At 49.1% G+C, this 20,895-nt stretch overlaps 1 protein-coding gene and 1 long non-coding RNA gene across 4 annotated transcripts; one reads left to right on the forward strand and one right to left on the reverse strand.

The window, feature by feature from the left end:
- Positions 1-653: 653 nt before the first annotated feature.
- Positions 654-14,604, reverse strand: LOC144378791 (uncharacterized). 3 transcript variants are annotated; one of them, XR_013444454.1, is made up of 4 exons: positions 14,454-14,604; positions 10,292-10,409; positions 9,444-9,523; positions 654-1,063 (listed from the first exon to the last, which is right to left on the reverse strand). It is a non-coding gene; the product is annotated as an uncharacterized LOC144378791 (long non-coding RNA). The 3 variants fall into 3 exon arrangements; XR_004918179.2 differs by lacking the exon at positions 654-1,063 and having other exon boundaries at positions 6,714-9,523; XR_013444453.1 differs by lacking the exon at positions 654-1,063 and having other exon boundaries at positions 6,714-9,523; positions 10,281-10,409.
- LOC118537528 (cytochrome P450 2A13) lies at positions 13,235-20,137 on the forward strand. Its single transcript, XM_036095004.2, has 9 exons — positions 13,235-14,184; positions 14,463-14,625; positions 15,447-15,596; positions 15,856-16,016; positions 17,159-17,335; positions 17,816-17,957; positions 18,350-18,537; positions 19,204-19,345; positions 19,878-20,137. The coding sequence occupies exons 1-9, from the start codon at positions 14,005-14,007 to the stop codon at positions 20,057-20,059; spliced, it is 1,485 nt and encodes a 494-aa protein (XP_035950897.2). The 5' UTR covers positions 13,235-14,004; the 3' UTR covers positions 20,060-20,137.
- The last annotated feature ends 758 nt before the right edge of the window (positions 20,138-20,895 follow it).

Consider the following 20,895-nt stretch of genomic DNA (forward strand, 5'->3'; position numbering starts at 1 on the left):
AGCTTGACAAAGGCTTTCCCCCCAAAGATCCGGGATTAGGACTTCTGTTACAAGTGGCGGAAATCTAACTCAAACTAGTTTAAACAAAAATGGGCATCTATTTTTGGGAGCTATGGGGCAAGCCATGAGGAGGCAGATAGGCTGGATTCAGGCTTTATGTGATGTCTTCAAGGACTCTGTTTTTCTTAATCTCTTTGCACTCCTTGCTCTATCTATCTATCTATCTATCTATCATCTATCTATTTTTTTTTAAGATTTTATTTATTTATTTGAGAGAGAGAAAGCATGAGAGGGGGGAGGGTCAGAGGGAGAAGCAGACTCCCTGCCGAGCAGGGATCCCGATGCGGGACTCGATCCTGGGACTCCAGGATCATGACCTGAGCTGAAGGCAGTTGCTTAACCAACTGAGCCACCCAGGCGCCCTCATCTATCTATTTTTATTAAGTAGGCTCCACGCCCAGCATGGAGCCCAAAGCAGGGCTTGAACTCACAACCCTGAGCTACAGACCTGAGCCGAGATCAATAGTCAGATGCCTACCCAACTAAGCCACCCAGGTGCCCTGCTTCTTTCTGACTTTACTGTCTGACAGGCATTATCCCTGTGAGGGAGAAGAGCTGCTGGAAGTCTGAGGCTTACCTTGGCTGTGGTGGATTGTTTTATTTTCAAAATGTCTTCTTCCCTCCCACTGGTCCTTTCCTTAGGAGAAGATTACACTTTCCTGTCGCCGCTGACAGGCGTGGTCATGTAACTCCCTTTGGCCCTGCCTCCTGGCCCTCCTCGTACCTATAGGTCTCGTCGGGTTCCAGCAACTGCGCCCTCCCTCTGAACCTTCAAGGATGCAGTGCAGCCTCGCCGTAGCTAATATTCCGCCGCCCCTCGCTGGATTTCCCTCAGTTTTGTAAATAGTCCTTTCATTAAACTCTAAATGATCCCATTTGTGTGTGACTCACCTTTCCTGCTGGGATCCTGACTGACACAGCATTCCACGGTATGGCTGCTCCATAATTTGTGTGGTTGGTCATTGGACTACAGTTATTTCCAATCTTTCACTATTGCACGAAGCTGCAACACATAAGCGTGCACATAGGTCATTTTGCACACATTTGGGTAAACCTGTAGGATGAACTATTAGATGAGGGACTGCTGAGTCAAATAATACATATCTTTATAATTTGGGCTGATAGTGTTAAATTGTGCTCAGGGGTTGTACCAATCCACAGCTCCAGTAGCAGTGGATGAGAGTGAGGGTTGTTTTTTAGACTAAATCCACAATCCAAAACGTTTGGACATCTGTCCTGGAGGCTACTAAGAATTCTCAAGATAGGGATGCCAGATTTCTGGTTAATAATAGGCAGGTATCTGGAATAACAAATTGAATAAATGAGGCGTGTGAATGTATTTGTTTTCCATCTTGGAATCTCTGATCACAGTAGTTAAGAGAAATTTTTGAAAGTTCGTATTAGAACATTTTTATTTTTAAGGGACTATGATTCTGTGTACAGTGATTATAATATTTCAAGTCTTTGGTACTGAGACCGTGGTTCCCAGATCTCATGAATCTTTATGCCGTACCTCGAAGATTGTGTGAGTCAAAGGTTTTCAGCTTCTTCCCAAGAGACAGTGCACGTGGATGGTTATAGTCTGAATAGGCACTTGTTATTAGTGTGCTTGTTATGAAACAAGATACGTGGATTTGGGGTTTCCTCGTACCCTCCCATCTCTCCCCCATGGAAAGCATCCGAAACTGGAACCTGAGCTGTTCACACAAATCTGAAAATGTTCGGAACCGGATAACTATGGTGTATTATTGGGGCACCTGGGTGGCTCAGTTGGTTAAGCGACTGCCTTCGGCTCAGGTCATGATCCCAGAGTCCTGGGATCGAGTCCCACATCAGGCTCCCAGCTCAGCGGGGAGCCTGCTTCTCCCTCTGATCCTCTCCCCTCTCATGCTGTTTCTCTCTCTCTCTCAAATAAATAAATAAAATCTTAAAAAAACAAAACAAAACAAACTATGGTGTATTATGAAACACACAGGGCTCTGGAGGTTAAGTTACTTCATACTTGACTTTTTTTTGCCTCTGTGTAGAATGAGAAAGGGCAAGAAAGAGCCAAAAAGATCTGATTCAAGTCTGGGTACGGCTACTTTTTAGCTGTGTAATCATGACTATGTCATTCAATGGCTCTGAGACTCCATTTCCTCACTAGCAAAATGAGAATAATGGTCATAAGGAATCAAGGGCCCCAAAGTCATCAATTTGCCTGTCCCACCATGATATATTTTGCTATCCCAACTAGGTCTCCCCAGAATGGCACTCCTCTCATCTCAGAAACATCCCACCCAAGTTTGGTAAAATTCAACCTTTTCCCCATGCATGGAAACCATGGTGCCTTGGCACATTATCCTCGCCAACATATCCTCCCGGTCCTCATATTTATATTTCCTTCTACCACTGTCAAATTGCATGGTTCTTTTTCTCTCAACCAGGACCTTAGCTGGTTTGGGTCACTTACGAGTGATGTAACCCAAAACTTTGTATCTGAATTATCTGACTCTTCAATAGCTTGAGGTTTTTTTTTTTTTTTTTTGCCGTTGTTATAATTTTCCACACACATTCCATAATCAGGCTTTCAGTCTCTGCTAGTGGACACTAGCAAGCGAGGAACTGTATCCTCCTAGTGGATAATCTTTGTGGATTTTCTCTGGTCCAAGGAGAGCCCAGAGAGACAGTACAAGACTGTGATTAAGAGTCTTGGCTTTGCATCTAGACTGCTTCGGTTCAAATACCCAATTCACCATTTACTTGTTCTGCGAGTTTAAGCAAATCATTTCACCTACTGAAGTCTTACTTATTCTCTTTGAAAATGAACATAAACTAGTGGTGTGCTGGAACACGCCAGTACCAACTCACGAGAGCCACTGTGCATCTCTTCACAATTCCACTGTTTAGTGACTTTATGTGGAGTTGCTAGCTTGGAATCAGCTAGAAGCCAGAGCATCCCCCTACCCTGACTGCCGAAAGCCAGCTGTTAAACACTTCCCAGTATGCCACTGATACTGTCCCTTCCTCTCGAATTTGTTGTAAAGACATGGTGACACCACGCAAGACAAATGGTTATCATGTCTACTGACATGCTCAATAAATGTTAACCCATATCATTATTATTATATGGGTAAGACAAAACAGTCACTCAACAATTGTTTATTATTATTATCTGATTGCTATTTTTTAGGACAGGCCTCTCAGAGCTGCTTAACCTTCCAACTAATGCCATGAATTGAGATGTTCACCACATGGGGAGTCACCTTTCAAAATTCTGGAGCTGGGCATGGCAACAGTTTGGTCTCAGAAGAGCAGGGGCGTAGTTGGCTCGGAGATGATTCAGCTCAGCACCTCTGCTGAAATCTGGTCACACCTACTTTCTCTGTTAGCTCTGCGATTATAGGATTAATTGTTTCTCCCTCTTCCCATCCATCCTCTCCTGCCTATTAATCAGCCAATCACACATCCTTCTCTGGGATGAGCCCCAGGCTTACAGAACCAAGCCGAATATAGCCACCTCCTTCGTTATAAGCAGTGGTGGGAAGGATTTTTGTTGGGTGTTGGGAAGAAATACCAACCTCTTCAGATAGAGATCTGCCGTAGTTCTAGGGGATCTTCTGATGTAGTCTCTAGATATGAGTGATGCTAAGATTTAGAGAGTTAGTGATTCTCAGGTTCTTATGCTACGGCTCTGGTTCTGTGTATCAGGTGTGGCTCATCAGGGAGAACGAGGAAGAGAAAATTGTTTGCTTCTAGGTGTCTTCGTGATCATACCTGTTCATGTTAGAACAGACTCTAGTTTGAGTTGAATTATCCCTCAAATCCCTGGGAGAGGTGTAGGACAGGGACAAACAGAAGCCTCTCCAACAGCCCTGGGTCAAGACTCTTCTGTTGCAAGTGGTAGAGACTCAATTCAGACCAACTTTAGCAAAAATAGTAATTGTTAACTCACCCTGAGTTTGGATTCAGGTGCTCAGATGAGTCTTCTGGACCCTGTCCATAACTGCATTTTTTGGATCTACTGGTCTATGTATGACTTTGTTCTCTTTTAGGGCTCCCCCAAGTGGTTGTATGATGGTTTTTTACAGTCTTAGGCCTACCTTGTCTTTGGCAGATTATATTCCTTCCCTACTGGGCCTTACCCTATGGGCAGATTATATTTCTTGCCCTTCTACTTCAGGTTTGCCCATTTAACTTGCTTTGGGGAATAAATTGTGAGTGAAAATGAGCTGGTAAGCATAAACTTTAAGGGTCGTCTCATTGCTTTGCTACTTTTCTTCCCTCACATGGTACTGGCCTGTCCCAGGTAGATGCTCCCTCTTCAGCATCGGTCCAGCAACAAGAGGACAAGTAGTAAATCCATAGCTAATTAGCAACAAGCATGACTTTGTGTGAGTACTGTATCCTTGTTGAATCATCCCTTAGTGCTGGGTAACTTAGTTTAAGCTGACTGATACATTGTATTTATGGTTCTAGTTTTTAAAGAAGGGGCAACTCTTTCCCCCAGTAGCTCAAGCAAAAGTTTCAGGAAGAAATCCCAGTGGCCATGTGGCCATCTCTTATGAAATCATGGTGGTTGGCAGGGAGTGGTGTACTGTGATTGGTCATGCCGTCATCATGATCCCACCCTTACCTTCTCCATCCCAAACCACACATGAACTTGAGCAAGTTTCCATGGAATGGGGGAGGCACTGTTCTCAAAGGAAGAGATACTGATAAGGGATAAAGTGTGTCCAGTGCAGATCTGTTCTTCAGTGGAGAGCTGGTGTCTGGGTTAGAATGAGATGTTTGCCTAGGGATCAAGGAACCTGGTAGGACATTCTAACCTCTCCCCTTCTGAAGCTCATTTTTCTTTCTTTTTAATTAATTAATTTATTTATTTGTCAGAGAGAGAGAGCACACGAGCAGGGGGAGTGGCAGGCAGAGGGAGAAGCAGGCTCCCCGCTGAGCAAGGAGCCTGACATGGGGCTCAATCCCAGGACCCCAGGATCATGACCTGAGATGAAGGCACATGCTTAACCGACTGAGCCATCCAGATGCCCCGAAGCTCATTTTTCTTAGAACCCCTCTCATAGATTGGGATGTGTCTGATGTTTAAGTCTGATGCCACAAAAAGACTCCAAGGCCCCCAGCGGGAATCTCACTTTGAGGGCAGAAGGGACCTGTAGTAGGTCACCTTGCATACATGTTGATGGAAAAGGAACTGGTCCAGGCAGAGTGCAAGGTAGAAGCTGGAAGAGCCTTCAACTTCACTCATCATGACTTGGGAACCCCATCTGAACATGTGAATGTAGCAGAAGAGCCATAATCCTAGAAGCTCATTTTTGGGATTATATATATATATATATATATATATACACGTTGCCTCTCGAGAGAGGCAGCAGAACACTGTAGTTAAGTGCACAGCTCTGAGATCAAGCTGTCTGGGCTCAAATCCCAGGTCTGTCTCTTGCTCTCTGCTCTCTCTCGGGCAAATGACTCAGCTTAGCTGGGATGTAGTTTAATTATCTGTAAGATGGATGTAATAATTGTATCTGCTTCAAAGGATTGTTGAGAGGATTAAGTGAGTCACTAAATGTGAAGCCCTTCAAATAGAACCTAAAGACGATTAGAACCCTGTGACCATTACTTACGATTCTATCAACCCCGCTAAGCCCCCACCAGTTTCTCTTGGGCTGGTGGCCCAATCATTTCTCCTTTCATTTGGAAACAAACACACCCTCTGCTCAGGTTTGTTAACTTACTCTGTTTGAACAAGTAACACACTCCCTTGGTTCCAAATTCAAAAGCTATAAATCGACATAAAGTGAAATCGTCTTGCTCCAACCTATCCTCCTACCTTTAACGCTCCTCAGCTAAAGGAAACCACTTTAACATTTATTTATTTATTTATTTTAAGTAGGCTCCGTGCCCAATTCCCCACCAGAGATCAGGAGTTGCATGCTCTACTGACTGAGCCAGCCAGATGCCCCCCCAAGGAAGCTACTTTAAACAAACTATCATTCTTGTATATATTTTGCTGTTTCCTGTTCAAGTTTTTGCTTTTATTTCTTTGATAACTATAAATTACATGCAGTAATGGGCATGGATATTGAATGAATGGGTTTGAAGAATTTCTACATTGGTGTACACCATGTACATACTACTCAGAATGTTTCTGATACTTTGGGAGACTCTTCTGTGTCCCATCCAGTCATTTTCACCCCCTAAGCAACGACTGTCTTGACCTTCACAAATTTGTTTTGCCTATTTTTGAAATTCACATAAATGGAATCACAGAGTGAGTATGTTTTCTTTTGTGTTTGGCTTTTTGCACATTTGTGATAATCACTCACATTGTTTTAGGTACCCGTGGCTTGTTTCTTTTTAAACTGCTATGGAGAATCTCATTGTATGAATAGACTTATTTACTCACCTACTCTAACTTGATGGGCATTTGGGTTGTTTCCACTGTTTGGCTATTTTGACGAACTCTGCTGTAAACATTCTAGTACTTACCTTTTGTGGGACGTGTGCACTCATCACTCCTGGATATATACCAAGGTTTTGCTTCCTCATTCGTTAAGCATATGTTTAGTCTTAGTAAACTGCGAGTTTCCTAAAGGGATTGTATGACTATACATCCCCAACAGCAAAGTATGAAACTTCCTTTTTTTTTTTTTTAAGATTTTATTTATTTATTTGAGAGAGAGAGAGATAGAGAGAGAGAGAGCACGAGCAGGGAGGAGAGGGAGGAGTGGGGAGAGCAGGGGGAACAGGGAGAAGCAGGCTCCCTGCTGAGCAAGGAGCTGAACACAGGGCTCCATCCCAGGACCTGGAATCATGACCTGAGCTGAAGGCAGACGCTTAACCGACTGAGCCACCCAGGCGCCCCCACCCTCCCTTTTTCTTTAAGATTTTATTCTCAGTTGATAGCTGTTATTTTCAGGATGCTTGACCCAGTAGGAGCTACTCAACCATTACCAGACTCAGAAACTCCCCAAAGCACTTCTAGAGTATGACCCTCCACCCTCTTATGAAAACCCTTCCTTTTTGGAGTCTTTCTCCTTCATCCCCGTCTTCTGTCAAACTTTCTCCCTCTCTCTCCTCCAATACCTGTCCTGCTCCTGCAAGGAGGCACACAAGTGGCCATGGGCATGAGCTGCCCTAACAACCAGAGAGAAAGAACCTTGACTTTCTTCTGCTCCTTGGCCTTCCCCTCCCTCAGCTCACCCTGATCCTTGCTGCCATCTGAAACCTGAACACAAACACTTTGCTCTCTAGCCAAACCCCTCGTTCTGCTCACTCTCCACTTCACCATGGTGACAATGCTTAACCGGGTATTTGGTTAATGTTTTAAAGAGCGCAAACTCAACAGAAAGTCAAATATCGCTCCTATTGAGAAATCTGTTTTATTTATATTTCTTTTATCACATTCGTAATCTGCTGCTTTAGGCTTACAGGGAAGTTTTTCAAGAACCACAGGATTATCAAGAACAGTCTTCTGATGTCTCATAAAGAGAAAAGGTGGTAGGGCTTGGCAGTCCAGCATGGTGGTTAAGGGCATGAAATCTAGAGTCAACAACACAAGGCCATGCCCAGGTTCTACCCTGATCAGCTGTGGCGCCCAAAACAACTCACTTCCACCTCTTCGGGCCTTGCTTAACTCATCTGCAACTGGGGATGGTAAACCCAACCTCACGGGCTTGCTATGAGGACTTAAGTAAGATCATGCCCATAAAAAGCTTCACACAGTAAGATAATAAGCTCACTGAATGCTACCAAGAAGGCTTACCTAAGATACTCATGTGGGAATGTTTTGAAACTAGTTAAAGGTGGTTGGTTTCTCAACTCTGTGAAGGTACTAAATGCCACTGAACTGTTTGCTTTAAAAAGGGTAATTTTTTAATAAGTATTTCTTGATTTCTTTTTTAAAATTTATGTATTTATTTATTTAAGCTCTACACCCAACGTGGGGCTTGAACTCACAAGCCCAAGATCAAGAGTTGCATGCTCTACTGACTGAGCCAGCCAGGTATCCCTTCAATTAAAAACAAAAACATGCTCATTTGGGAGAGGGTCATAGATTTCAGCCACACTTGTGGGCATGAGCCAGGTTTTTTGGAGAGTTTTGGGTCAGGCTAGGAGGTAGAGGACAACAAGTTGATTGATGAGGTTGCAGAGGGAGAAGGGGGTGGAGCAGTCACATAAGTCCGCTGTGTCCCACCATCTCACGTGTGCAAACCTGGCCTGTGAGGCTCTCTCTGCCTGGCCCTCCTCTCCTCCCCCACCTGTGAACTCATCCGGCAAGACCCAGTTCAAACGACACTGTCTCTAGGAAGCCCTCCCAATCCTCAGCCCCAAGTACTAAATTATTACACATAATTATTAATGAATGCTAATGGAATCATGAGGACTTTAGTTTATCTGGGTCTGCTCTCCCACTAGTCTAAGAAATCCCTAGAAGCATGGATTGTGTCCGGTTCCCAACATGTCCAAGGTGGAACTCATCATCTCCTTCCTCAAACCTGCTCCTGATCTGTGTCCCCAAACCAATAAACGACACTACCATCTACCTCCACACTGGGCTCCTCCCTCACCTTACCCCACACAGCCACACATAACCAAGTAAGAATTGGTTCTTCCCTCCGTATCTTTCTCCAACCCATGCCTCCTCCCCATGCTCATGGCCCTGTCCTCTGTCCCCTGGAGCCTAGAGAAGCCATTTCCGTGTCTCCGGACCTCTAGTCTCATCTTCTCCAAAGATATGAACCATCTGTCTGAAACACAAATTTGGCCATTTTGTTCCCCTGCCTAAGACCCTTCTGGGGCTCCCCATCATCTTAGGACAGAATCCACACTCCCCACCCAGTCACATAAGGTCCAGCAGGTCTGACTCCTGTGATGGCTTCAGCCTCATCAATGCGCACGGCCCAGATCCTTCCACCCCAACAGTACCTGACCATGCTCCGCTGCCTTGGCACTCGGATTCCTCTGCCCAGAATTCTCCCTCCCTACTGTCCCTATCCTGCCTTGGAAAATCCTTACTTAGCCCTCTAGTGGCTCAGCTTGAACTTACAAGGTTGAAGCAGGTGCTATTTCTGGGCCCCTACACACACCTGTGCCCCCCACCCCCCCACCCCCTGCCTGTGCCTTCTCACACCAGCCCTGTGCATTCCGAGCTTCACTGACTTGGGCCACTCCGTCTCCCCTGTGGAGTGAGAGCCTCATGAGGGCAGGGCCCAGGGTCACCGCTGTGTCCTCAGCATCCCTCAGCACAGGCGGGGACAGAGTGGCGGAGTGACTGAGCACTGGCTGGATGACTGTCTTAAATGTGCTGAGTGGCTTAAGAGGCTGGGGGACACTGTGGGAGAGAATTTTCTGAGTGGATGTTTGCGTTGATCCAACAGGAGTTGACCCACCTCAAAATGCTCTCAGGACCTGCTCCCATGCAGGTTTTTTCTACCTGGTGTGACCCTTGAAAACTGAGGGACGCAATATCCTGAAAAATAAAGGAAATATTTGTGTTTTTAAGAAGGGATGTGGAGCTGGGCCAGGGCTGTGTTTGAATACAAACAGACACAAGCAGATCTCAGCCCCGTGTACACAGCGTGGCCCACATGCCAGAATGCACACACAACATGTCCATCCGCACACCCACACATAGTCACCAGTCGTACCTGCTGCATACGTACACGTGTGAATGCGCAGTCAGACGTCAGGGCGGACACACAGACACACATGCAGACGTCCTCCAGCAGGCATACTCCAAAGCATGTACCCAGTTGCCCACAGACAGACACAGAGACTGGCGTGCATTCGGGCACACTGGCTTGCACGCACACACCCTGTCATGTGCTCACACGGATGTACATGTCTGGACCCAACAGCTATGGACACCCACTATGCACACACACACACTCCAGACAGGTGTGTTCATAAATACATATATCAACATGGACATGCTGATACATACATGCACTCAGATGTGCAAAGATCTCACACACGTGCCCAGAATGACACACATATACAGACGTATGAGTAAGAAGATACACAACAGAGGCTTCTAGGAGAACCCACTGCACACACTGGCACGAACAGAAAGACCCAGAAGCACACTAGAGGGTTGAAGGGCAGGCTGACTTGCAGGGAGGACAAAGAACAAGACAGACACAAGGGGAGACACAGATGACGGGCAAGGTGCTGTGTGGGGGCCATGCCTCCCCACCTCCAAACAACCCCTGACCCACCCTCCTCACACAATGCCTACTCCATCGTCAATGCCGCCTCCAAGGTCAATGTTCCATTCGCAGCTCCTGGGGGAAGGCTCAGCTGGGTCAAAGAAGGAAGGGCAGGCAGGTTCCCGCAAGGCTTTCTCTCCCTTCCTCCTTTACCAAAGAAAAAGTATTCGGAACTTTAGACCAGAGAATATAAAATCTGGAAGGGGGTTTAGAGAATCCCTTATTCACGCCTTCATCCTGCAGATTAATAGGAACAGCTAGTACTTGCTGGCACTTACTGCCAAGTACTTCAAACCAATAAATCAATGACTCCTCCCATAATAACTAAGAGGTACATCCTGTCATTGGCCCCAGGAGGCTCAGAGAGGTGAGGTGACCTGTTTAAAGTCCCACAACAAAGAAGCAATAAGGTATTCCAATCCATGCCTTAACTGTGCTCTTAACTACTGTACCATTGTCCAGAAAGGGAAACTGAGTACCAGGGAGGGAAAGAGCTTCCTGGGCGCTCCCCTAACTCATCCTGGAAGCTGATGCCCAGGCCCTTGCACGCTGACCTGCCCTACTCCTGCCCCTGAGGGAGAAGTCATATGATGACAGATGCTAGCCTCACTCCATGTTGCCAGGTTACCAACAAGGCCAAGCGCACTTGACCTCTCTGTTGCTAAGTACTTCTGTCGGCCATATGCCCTACTCCTCCCCAGCTCGTGGCAGCCTGTCTGAACACTCAGTGCCCTGGCTGGTGCCAACTTCACTGACAAACAAACTCTTGAAATTCTACCTCCCTCCTTGCCAAGGAACAGCAAGGGGAAGGCGGGGGTGGGGGAGCGCCGCAGCCTTGTAGCCAGCCCAGGTGCACGCTGGTGTTTGGGATTAAGGGGACTGATACCTGCCAAACCTGTGCTAATCCTTCCCTCCTCTGCTCCCTTTAAAACCAACAAACAACTTTCCTCTCTGCTTTGTTCTCTGCTCTTGGTTCCCTCCCCACAGGATTCCAGCTTAGAGGTCGAGAACACTTTGAGCAACATGCCAGTCCTGAGAGCGCCAACCTCACCCACCTGCACTCGTCCAAAGTTGGAGCTGGCCTCTGAGTGGGCGGAGGGAGGTTTCTAACTGTCAGATGCTGCCTCGTGCCCATGGGGGCCCCTGTCAGGCCCACGGAAGACCAATCCAGCACCCACATGGTGCTCATGTCACAGTCGGCTGGGGCCACCTCAGAGCTACATGGTGCCACCCTGATGACCCCCAGAAGCCAGCCCCAGTGGCCACCGGGGCCTACTCTCAGACCCTCCTGGCGCCAGAGGTGGCTCTGTGAGTGTTCTCCTGGCATCAAGTTCAGGGTCAACCTGCTTTCAATTCCCATGTCTAGCGGGGGCGAGCTGATGCCAACAGCAAAAGTTCCTAGCGTATCTCTGTGTCCAGCTCCGATGCCAATCCCACACCACCCCTTGCTAAACTTGGTCTCCACTTGGCCCTCGGGGTGGGCTAGGTCAGTCAGTGGAGGAAGGAGAGGACAGGCTTCAAATCCCAGCTCCCTACCTGCTCTCCGGGTGTGACTTTGAGCAAGTGGCAGTAGGGGAGGCCTGCTCTTCTGAACAGCAAAAGGAGGATGCTATGAATGGGACCCCTGCTAGAAGGATTCCATGAGACCACATGTCCACACACTGGCTCTGCACAATGAGTGCTCGCCAAAGGCTAGCGCCCTATTGTTAAGGAAGAAGGTCGCTGAGGGAAGGACAGCAGGGCCACCATCTTCCCTCACTCCCACTTCCAGCTTCCAGGGCCTGGCTCTCTCCCCACTCAGGAGTTTTCCCAAACCTCTCCCGCCATCGAGAGGGGAGATCCCAGGGAGTGGATCTGAGGGTCTTGGGGTGAGGGAGGACCCCTGGCTGTGATGGGGGGTTCCCAGAAGAAGTATACGGAAGTCCAGCAGGATCAAAGAGTCGCTACCTCCTCCAGGCTTTGACCGACCTTTGCTTTGGACACAGTACCTCCTCTGGTGCCCAGAATCCCCACTGGGACCTCAGAGCAAGGTCAGGATCAGTGACATTGCCTGTCTGTGGTTGGGAAAGGGGTAGAAGTCCAGAGCCACGTTTAAGTGGAACCTTTCCTAGGAAGGAAGAGTAACTTGTGGTCTCCGTGGCAAAGGGGCATAATTTACAGAAAGCCTCACTGGTCCTACCCAGGTCCCTGGGGGAGCTCACTAGGTTCATCATTTCCATTGTTGCTGTTAGTAGTCGTGCTACTAATGTTCCCCATTTGGTGTGTGAGAATACTGAGGACAGACAACAGAGGGTGGGCAGGGGCTCCTGTGTCTCCTGGTCTACATGCTTACTCCCCCTTCCTGGGGCTGGGTTTCCCCGCCAGTGGGAAGGGGGCACTTGAGAAGAGGAGGTGGAGTGTGAGGGTGTGGGAGGTCCCTCTGGGGTGATTCTGGGTTTGGCAGGGCTGCTGGCAGCACACAGAGGGAGCGATGGCGGGAGAGGACTGGGAAAACTCCTGAGTGAGGAGAGACCAGGGAGACCCTTTTTATTTTTAAAGTAGGCTCCACACCCAGCCTGGAGCCCTACACTGGGTTTGAATTCATGATCATGAGATTAAGACCTGTGCCAAGACCAAGAGTCCAATGCTTAACTGACTGAGCCACCCAACAACCTGCTCCCCTCCTGAGACCTTTATTTTATTTATTTATTTATTTTTAAAGATTTTATTTATTTGTTTGACAGAGAGAGACACAGCGAGAGAAGGAACACAAGCAGGGGGAGTGGGAGAGGGAGAAGCAGGCTTCCCGCGGAGCAGGGAGCCCGATGCGGGACTCGATCCCAGAACCCTGGGATCATGACCTGAGCCTAAGGCAGACGCTTAACGACTGAGCCACCCAGGTGCCCCCTGAGACCTTTAAACATACATTCCTCCTCATCAAAAACCCCAAATCCACAACCACAGCCACACATGCTGTCCCATTTCAACTCTTCTCTTTCTTTCTTTCTTTTTCTTTCTTTCTTTCTTTCTCTTTCTCTTTCCTTCCTTCCTTCCTTTCTTTCTCTCTTTCTTTCTTTCTTTCTTTTTTTAGAGAGAGAGTGAGGTAGTGCTGGCAGGGGGTGAGGGAGGAGGGGGGGACAGAAGGCAGAGGAAGGGGGAGGGGCAGAAGGAGAGGGGGATGCAGAGGAAGGAGAGGGAGAGATAGAATCTTCAGAAGGCTCCCTGCCCAGCCCAGCCCAGAGCCTGATGCTGGGCTTATCTCACAACACTGAGATCATGAACTGAGCCAAAATCAAGAGTCAGAAGCTTAACTGACTGAGCCATCTGGGCGCTCCCCATTCCAACACCCAGATCTCTGGATTCTTTTCTCTGGAGACCTCAAAATCTACAATGTTAGGGTCCCTTCTCACTCTGAGACCGAAAATCCAAAGCTCAAGAGGCTCCACATACAAGTAGTCTAAACTCTTCAGTTCTGGAATTTGTCTACTGCTTCAATCAATTCTACAGCCCTGGGGTGGTCCCTCCTGAGGGGCAACACACTCTGTCTTGGGACCTACTCCTTGTTAATCCTCCTGGGGTCCCCTCCTCCTGCCTCATTGGCTGTGTGCCAAGCTCAGCAGTGAGCCCAAGGTGGGGGTGGTGTAACTGGAAACTGAAATGGTACAATTATATAATCAGCACTTAACTCTGCCTTTCTCTCCCAGGTCATATAAAGGCAAACAACCCCAGTCAGCACCATCTGACCGTCTCTCCCAGTACCACCATGCTGGCCTCAGGGTTGCTTCTGGTGGCTTTGCTCACCTGCCTGACCACAATGGTCTTGATGTCTGTCTGGAGGCGGAAGAAACTCTGGGAGAAGCTCCCTCCAGGACCCACCCCATTGCCCTTCATTGGAAACTACCTGCAGCTGAACACTCAGCAGATGTACAACTCTCTCATGAAGGTGTCAGGACAGGGGATGGGTGGAATGGGGGTGGGGCTGGGAGTCTGCCTAAATGAGCTGGGACTTGGTGGCAGGGGATGGGCAAGGCTGGACCAGAGTCTTAAGAAAGTGGAAATTTGCAGGGTGGCCAGCAGGGTCCTAGACAAGAAAGAGCAGATCTTAGGATGTCCAGCCCCTTGAGTATCAGAACCTGGAGGAAATGCACGCAGTAGGTGAGGGCTGGGCACAGGGCCAGTTCCCAGTGCGGGCCGCAGCCTCTAAGCACTCACCTGCATCAGATCAGCGAGCGATATGGCCCGGTCTTCACGGTCCACCTGGGGCCCCGGCGCATCGTGGTGCTGTGTGGACACGAGGCGGTGAAGGAGGCTCTGGTGGACCAGGCTGAGGAGTTCAGCGGCCGAGGCAAGCAGGCCACCTTCGACTGGCTCTTCAAAGGCTATGGTGAGGAGCTCCGGGTGGGGGCGTGTGGTCAGGCAGACTTGATGGCCTCAGTTTCCCCACTGCTTTTCTCCTGACTCACTCACCCAAGGCTGTGGCCGAGTTCTACCCCTGCTTCCCTCTGTCCTTATCCCTGGTTATTGTGGCCTCTCCTTGGTCTTCTCTAGCTTGACTCAGGGTGTCTGAGTCTCTATTCTCCCTGCTTCTCGGCCCACCTCTCTGTTCTCTCTCACGGATGCCTCTTCTTTCTCTGGGTCTGGGAGGAGTTCTTTGGGATTTCTGCCTTGGAGCCCCGGTCTTCCATCCCTGCGTCCTTGCCTCTTACTCCTTCTCAGCTTCTGAGCTTCCCCGTGCTTCTGCCTCCCTCTGTCTGCCTTTTCCTCCTCTGTGTGAGAATCTCACCTTGTTTCTGCTTCATACCCCATGGCTCTATCTCTGGAAACATCTTCTCCTCTCTCCAGATCCTCTCTGTTGTCTCTCCGTATTTTCCTCTTTCTCCAGCTCAGCGTTAGGATCCTTCGTGATTTTTATTGCCACTTCCCAGTTCTCCACAGAGGTCAGACTCCTCCTCCCTCCCCTCCCTCTTTCTCTCTGCTTACATGTCTCCGTATCTCGTTTCTCTGGGCATCTGACTTGCCTGTCTCCTGATTGTTTTCTTCCAACCCGGTCTCGATCTCTTTCAGTATTTCTCTGACCCTGAGTTGTATTTCTCCCTGTCTCCCTCACCCCCCAACCCATCCTCCCACTCCTGCTATCCGTTCACCTCTGCCCACCTCTGTCCTCGCCCCTCCCTGACTCACCACACCTCTACGCTCCCTCCCCAGGCGTGGCATTCAGCAACGGGGAGCGGGCCAAGCAGCTCCGGCGCTTCTCCATCACCACGCTGCGGGACTTTGGAGTGGGCAAGCGCGGCATTGAGGAGCGCATCCAGGAGGAGGCGGGCTTCCTCATCGAGGCCCTCCAGGGCACACGCGGTGAGCGGTCGGGGTGGGGGGGAGGGGGTGTGTTGGGAGTGAGCAAGAAGGAAGGGTCCACCCACACGGACGGGCACTTTCTCCACCGGGAAGGGGACTGGCTTGGGGGAAGGCATCAGGGCTCCAGGTTCTGGGGTCTTGTGCTGGAAGTTTGGCTCCTCACTCCAGTGCCCTCCTCCAATACTCAGGCTGGCATCAGACCGCCCAGTTGACGCTCCCCCAAATCCCTGTGTCTTTCCCACCTCATCCCATTCCCCAGGTGCCTTCATCGATCCCACCTTCTTCCTGAGCCGAACAGTGTCCAATGTCATCAGCTCCATTGTCTTTGGGGACCGCTTTGACTATGAGGACAAAGAGTTCCTGTCACTGCTGCGTATGATGCTGGGAAGCTTCCAGTTCACAGCTACCTCTATGGGGCAGGTAACCCGTCCCAGTCTGGCTCTACAACACCCTTACCACAACCCACCAATTGCTTTCCCACATGGAGACAGGTGCCCTGAACTGCCATCCTCCTCCAGACCAGGTTTCATCAAAACCACTCTTGTGACAATGGAAAGGTTACACCAGAACACCCACTTTCCAAGGACACCTGGATATCTCAACAGATGCTCCCCCCCACCAAAAAACCAAAAACCAAACCAAACAAACAATGAACAGAGCCTGCAGGCAAGGTACATGTTATTGGCCCAGCCATGCCGCCTGGGGATGTGTTCCCATCCCAACTTACCTACTGGTCCCTATTACGATAGTCCATCTCTTAATACCTTAACACCTGAACAAGTGACCACCTCAGCCCACCTCCTGATTATCTGAACACCTGGCGCTATAAAATCCAGCCTGCCAAAATCATTTGGTAATTACACAGGTGTCCCAAACCACCTAGATAAGTGCCCCTATAGAGCCCACTGAAACACCTGAACATCTGGGCAGGTGACCCAACCAAGAAGACCCCTACACATGTAAACACCTTGATAGATGTTTCCCCAAACACCCAAATCGTGTCCCCCAACCCAGCTGACTCACTTACAGAAGTGCCCCCCATCAGCCCCTGTGAACATCTGAAACACATGAACAGGTATCTCCCCCACCTCAACACTTGCATACCTGTCCCACTTTCACACCTCAACCCCTATACAGAAGCCACCATTCTATATCCCTGAAATATCTGGATAGTTGTCTCCAACTGAGCCTACTCCATACCTAGAGATCTAAACAGGTGATCCACCATATCAGTCAGAAAAAATAGGTCAACACCTGAACATGAGTCTCCCAATTCAACCACATCTGAATATCCGAACACCCAGATGTGTTCTGCAATCCAGCCTCACCCCAATACCTGAAACCTGGCACGTGTCCCAACCCATCTCACCTACATTCTGGGATGGAGGCCTTCACACTCACGTGAAACTTAGCTATCTCCTGCCATCCAGCCCCATATAAATCCTAAACACCTGCAGAGGTGCCTTTAACCCACTGCCTTCCTTGCCCTGAGAAAGGTCCTGCTCCCAGCAGGACCTGCCAGTGAACAACTATCCTTCCCTTTCTTCTCTCCCCATCCTCAGCTCTATGAGATGTTTTACTCAGTGATGAAGCACCTGCCAGGGCCACAGCAACAGGCATTTAAGGAGCTGCAGGGTCTGAAAGACTTCATAGCCAAGAAGGTGGAGCAGAACCAACGCACCCTGGACCCCAACTCCCCGAGGGACTTCATCGACTCCTTCCTCATTCGCATGCAGGAGGTACAGCTCAGCAGCCAGGGCGGACAGCTGCAAAGCCAGGCAGAGGGAAACCAGGCTGGGATGGGGCGAGCAGAGGCCCCTTCAAATCATCCCCCTCATAACATCCTCACAATCTCAAGAATAATAACCGTGGCTGCTCCATCCACCAGCACTTGTCCGTGGGCAGGACCTGTGTGCGAACCATAAAGCAACACTTCCATACCATGCACTCGCTCTCTGTATCCCTCTCCTAAATATTCCTACCTTAAAAAAGTGACACGAGGGCTGATGAGTAAAGGACAGGTAGGCAGCCAGGTAAAGAGTGTGGGAAGGACATTTTGGGCAGAGCCAGCAGCCTGAACAAAACCCTGGCAGAACGAGGGTCTCTCTTCCCACCTCTGGTCTGGACCTAAGAGAGGTGGGTCCAAATGGAAAGACCCCAGAAGGGCTCTGAGAGCCCTGAGGGGAGTGGGCCTGGCCTGAAGGCCTCTCTCTCTTCAGGAGCAGAACAACCCCAACACGGAGTTCTACATGAAGAACCTGGTGCTGACCACACTGAACCTCTTCTTTGCGGGCACTGAGACGGTCAGCACAACCCTGCGGTACGGCTTCCTGCTGCTCATGAAGCACCCAGAGGTGGAGGGTAAGACTGTGGGGGCGGGGCAGTGAAGTGGTGGCCACAGACCCTCACACTTCCTCTGAGCACACTGCAATGTCCCCACATTTCCCACATGCCTGGAACCTCAGACATACCCTGTTATCCAGATGCTAGGTGATATTCTGCTGATAAGCACCAGCTGAGTTTCACTGGCTGTTAAAATCCTGAAATATCTGAACGGATGGGTAAATAGCTCCTGTGCTGAGTCACAGCTCCCGTGTTGAGACCAGGTGAATAGGACACTGCACCAACAATGCTTATGGTCAAGGTCTGTTTTGAATGATCTATGTCCATATCACACATGGATGTACATATTTGGACTATCATCTCCACCCTGAGACCCCTAGATACCTAAACACTTTCCCCTCCTCCCACAGCCAAGGTCCATGAGGAGATTGACCGGGTGATTGGCAAGAACCATCAGCCCAAGTTTGAGGACAAGGCCAAGATGCCCTACACAGAGGCGGTGATCCATGAGATCCAAAGATTTGGAGACATAATCCCCATGGGCCTGGCCCGCAGAGTCACCAAGGACACCAAGTTTCGAGAGTTCCTCCTTCCCAAGGTACTTTCCTGCCCCACCTAAGGGGACCTCCAACCTGCTCCCTGTGACCCAGCACCCCATTCTCCTTAGAAGCTTCCCAGCCCCTGTCCCACTGCCTCAATCAAACACTTCCCCAACCACCATGACCCTTCAACCTTCCCACTCAGAGATTCTTGAATCCAGTATCTCCCCAGAGCTCTTGCTACAGGGATTATGAACCCCATGTCCCCAAACGTCCTCTCTCAAAAGACATGAACTTCATTTCTAGACCCCCTCCCTCAAGGACACGAGTCTCATGTCTCCCAAACACCCCGCCTAGGAGACATAAACCCAATGTTTTTCAAACTTCCTGTCTCTGGAAGCATGAACCCCCATGTCCTCTCAACCTCCTGCCTTGGGAGACATGAACTGCACATCCCCTACACCTTCTGTCCTAAGAGACACAGAACCTGTGTTCTTCAAACTTCCCTTCTCAGGAGACGTAAACCCCATGTCTGCATAGCTTCCTGTCTCAGAGACATGAATCTCCTGTCTCCCAAAGCTCCTCCCTAAGAGGACCCACACTCCTCCCACACCTCCCATTTCTCATCACCTAGGGCATCCCAATTGTCCCTCCAAGCTCCATGCATTTTCAGCATACTCTACCCCCACTCCACCTTATCAAATACCCCTTCTCCTCCTCACCAGGGCACTGAAGTGTTCCCTATGCTGGGCTCTGTGCTGAGAGACCCCAAGTTCTTCTCCAACCCCCGAGACTTCCACCCCCAGCACTTCCTGGATGAGAATGGGCAGTTTAAGAAGAGTGATGCTTTTGTGCCCTTCTCCATTGGTAAGAGACCACTGTCTACTGCCAAGCCACCGCTCCCACCAACAGGGGCTCCTTCATCCCAGCTCTCTTCTCTAAGGTGTAGCCTGGTGTCTTTCTCCAGCTTGGAAGTCCCTCTCATGATCTACCTTGGAACCCCTCAGCTGCAACCCCCATAACGACTTGAGCTTAAGCAGAAGGATAAGGATGATCACACCTGTTTCAGAGATGGGGAAAATCAAAGCCCTTAGTGAGTCAGACATTTGTCCAAAGTCATTTAAATTCTTTAGATTCCTCAGTTGGAGGTGAGGGCCCAGCAGCCATATCTGAGTGTGTACTTGGAGGGAAGGGGCATCTAAATTTCCCATTGCTACAGCTAGCTCATCCCCATCCCATGCACAAGGGAAACTGATGCTCAGAGAGGATTAGAGATGTCTCTGGAAGTCTCTCAGGCCACGCTATTCCAGCCCCTCCTCCCTGGGAGAAAGCTTCTGGGGGTGGGTAGAGGGGCAAGGGAGCAGGCCTCACCTCCAGCCCTCCGGTTCTGTGTCTTCAGGAAAGCGGTACTGTTTTGGAGAAGGCCTGGCTAGAATGGAGCTCTTTCTCTTCCTCACCACCATCTTGCAGAACTTCCGCTTCAAGTCCCCGCAGCTGCCCCAAGATATCGACGTGTCCCCCAAGCTCGTGGGCTTAGCCACCATCCCACGAAATTACACCATGAGCTTCCAGCCCCGCTGAACAAGGGCTGTGAGAGCGCAGGGCTAAGGGGAAAAACAAGGTGGAGGGAGGAATCAGGGGTGGGGCTACTGAATCGGGTGGGGTTAAGGGAAGGGCGGGGCTAGTAGGGGGGAGGTGACTTAGGGGCAATGAAGGGACAAGGTGAATAGGAGAGGAAGAGGAAAGGAAAGGCCTTTTGTCTGTTGACCTTGCTGGAGATAGATCCTTAAGAGGTGGGGTAAGAGGGAGAACCTTACACTCTACTGTTAATAATAATAATAATAATAATAGTAACGCTTAATTATTTATTGTATCAAATTATGCATCACTTCTGTGCTAAAAGCGTCAAACACATCACTTAATGCTCACAAACCTATGTGCCAGGAAACGGTGTTCATGCCCATTTTACAGGTGTCAAAGCTTAATTGATTCCCAAGGACTCTACAGCAAGAACAAAAAAATCCTCTTTATTATTAATGAGTTTAGTAAGGTCACTAAACATACAAAAGTCTTTTTCTGTTGTTGTTTTTCTATATATTTTAGGAAACCAAAATTAAAAACACAATAACACTTTAGTCACTGAAAAAAACAAAATACTTAAGTATAAATCTGACAACACGTGTACCGAGCCTGTATGGTAAAAATTACAAAATACTGATGAAAGAAATAAAAAATATATATACATTTTAAAGATTTTATTTATTTATTTGACAGAGAGAGACATAGCAAGAGAGGCAACACAAGCAGGGGAAGTGGGAGAGGGAGAAGCAGGCTTCCCGCCTAGCAGGGAGCCCAATGTGGGGCTCGATCCCAGGACCCTGGGATCATGACCTAAGCCGAAGGCAGATGCTTAACGA

This window comes from Halichoerus grypus, chromosome 15 (assembly GCF_964656455.1).
Source record: "Halichoerus grypus chromosome 15, mHalGry1.hap1.1, whole genome shotgun sequence".
NCBI lineage: Eukaryota > Metazoa > Chordata > Mammalia > Carnivora > Phocidae > Halichoerus > Halichoerus grypus.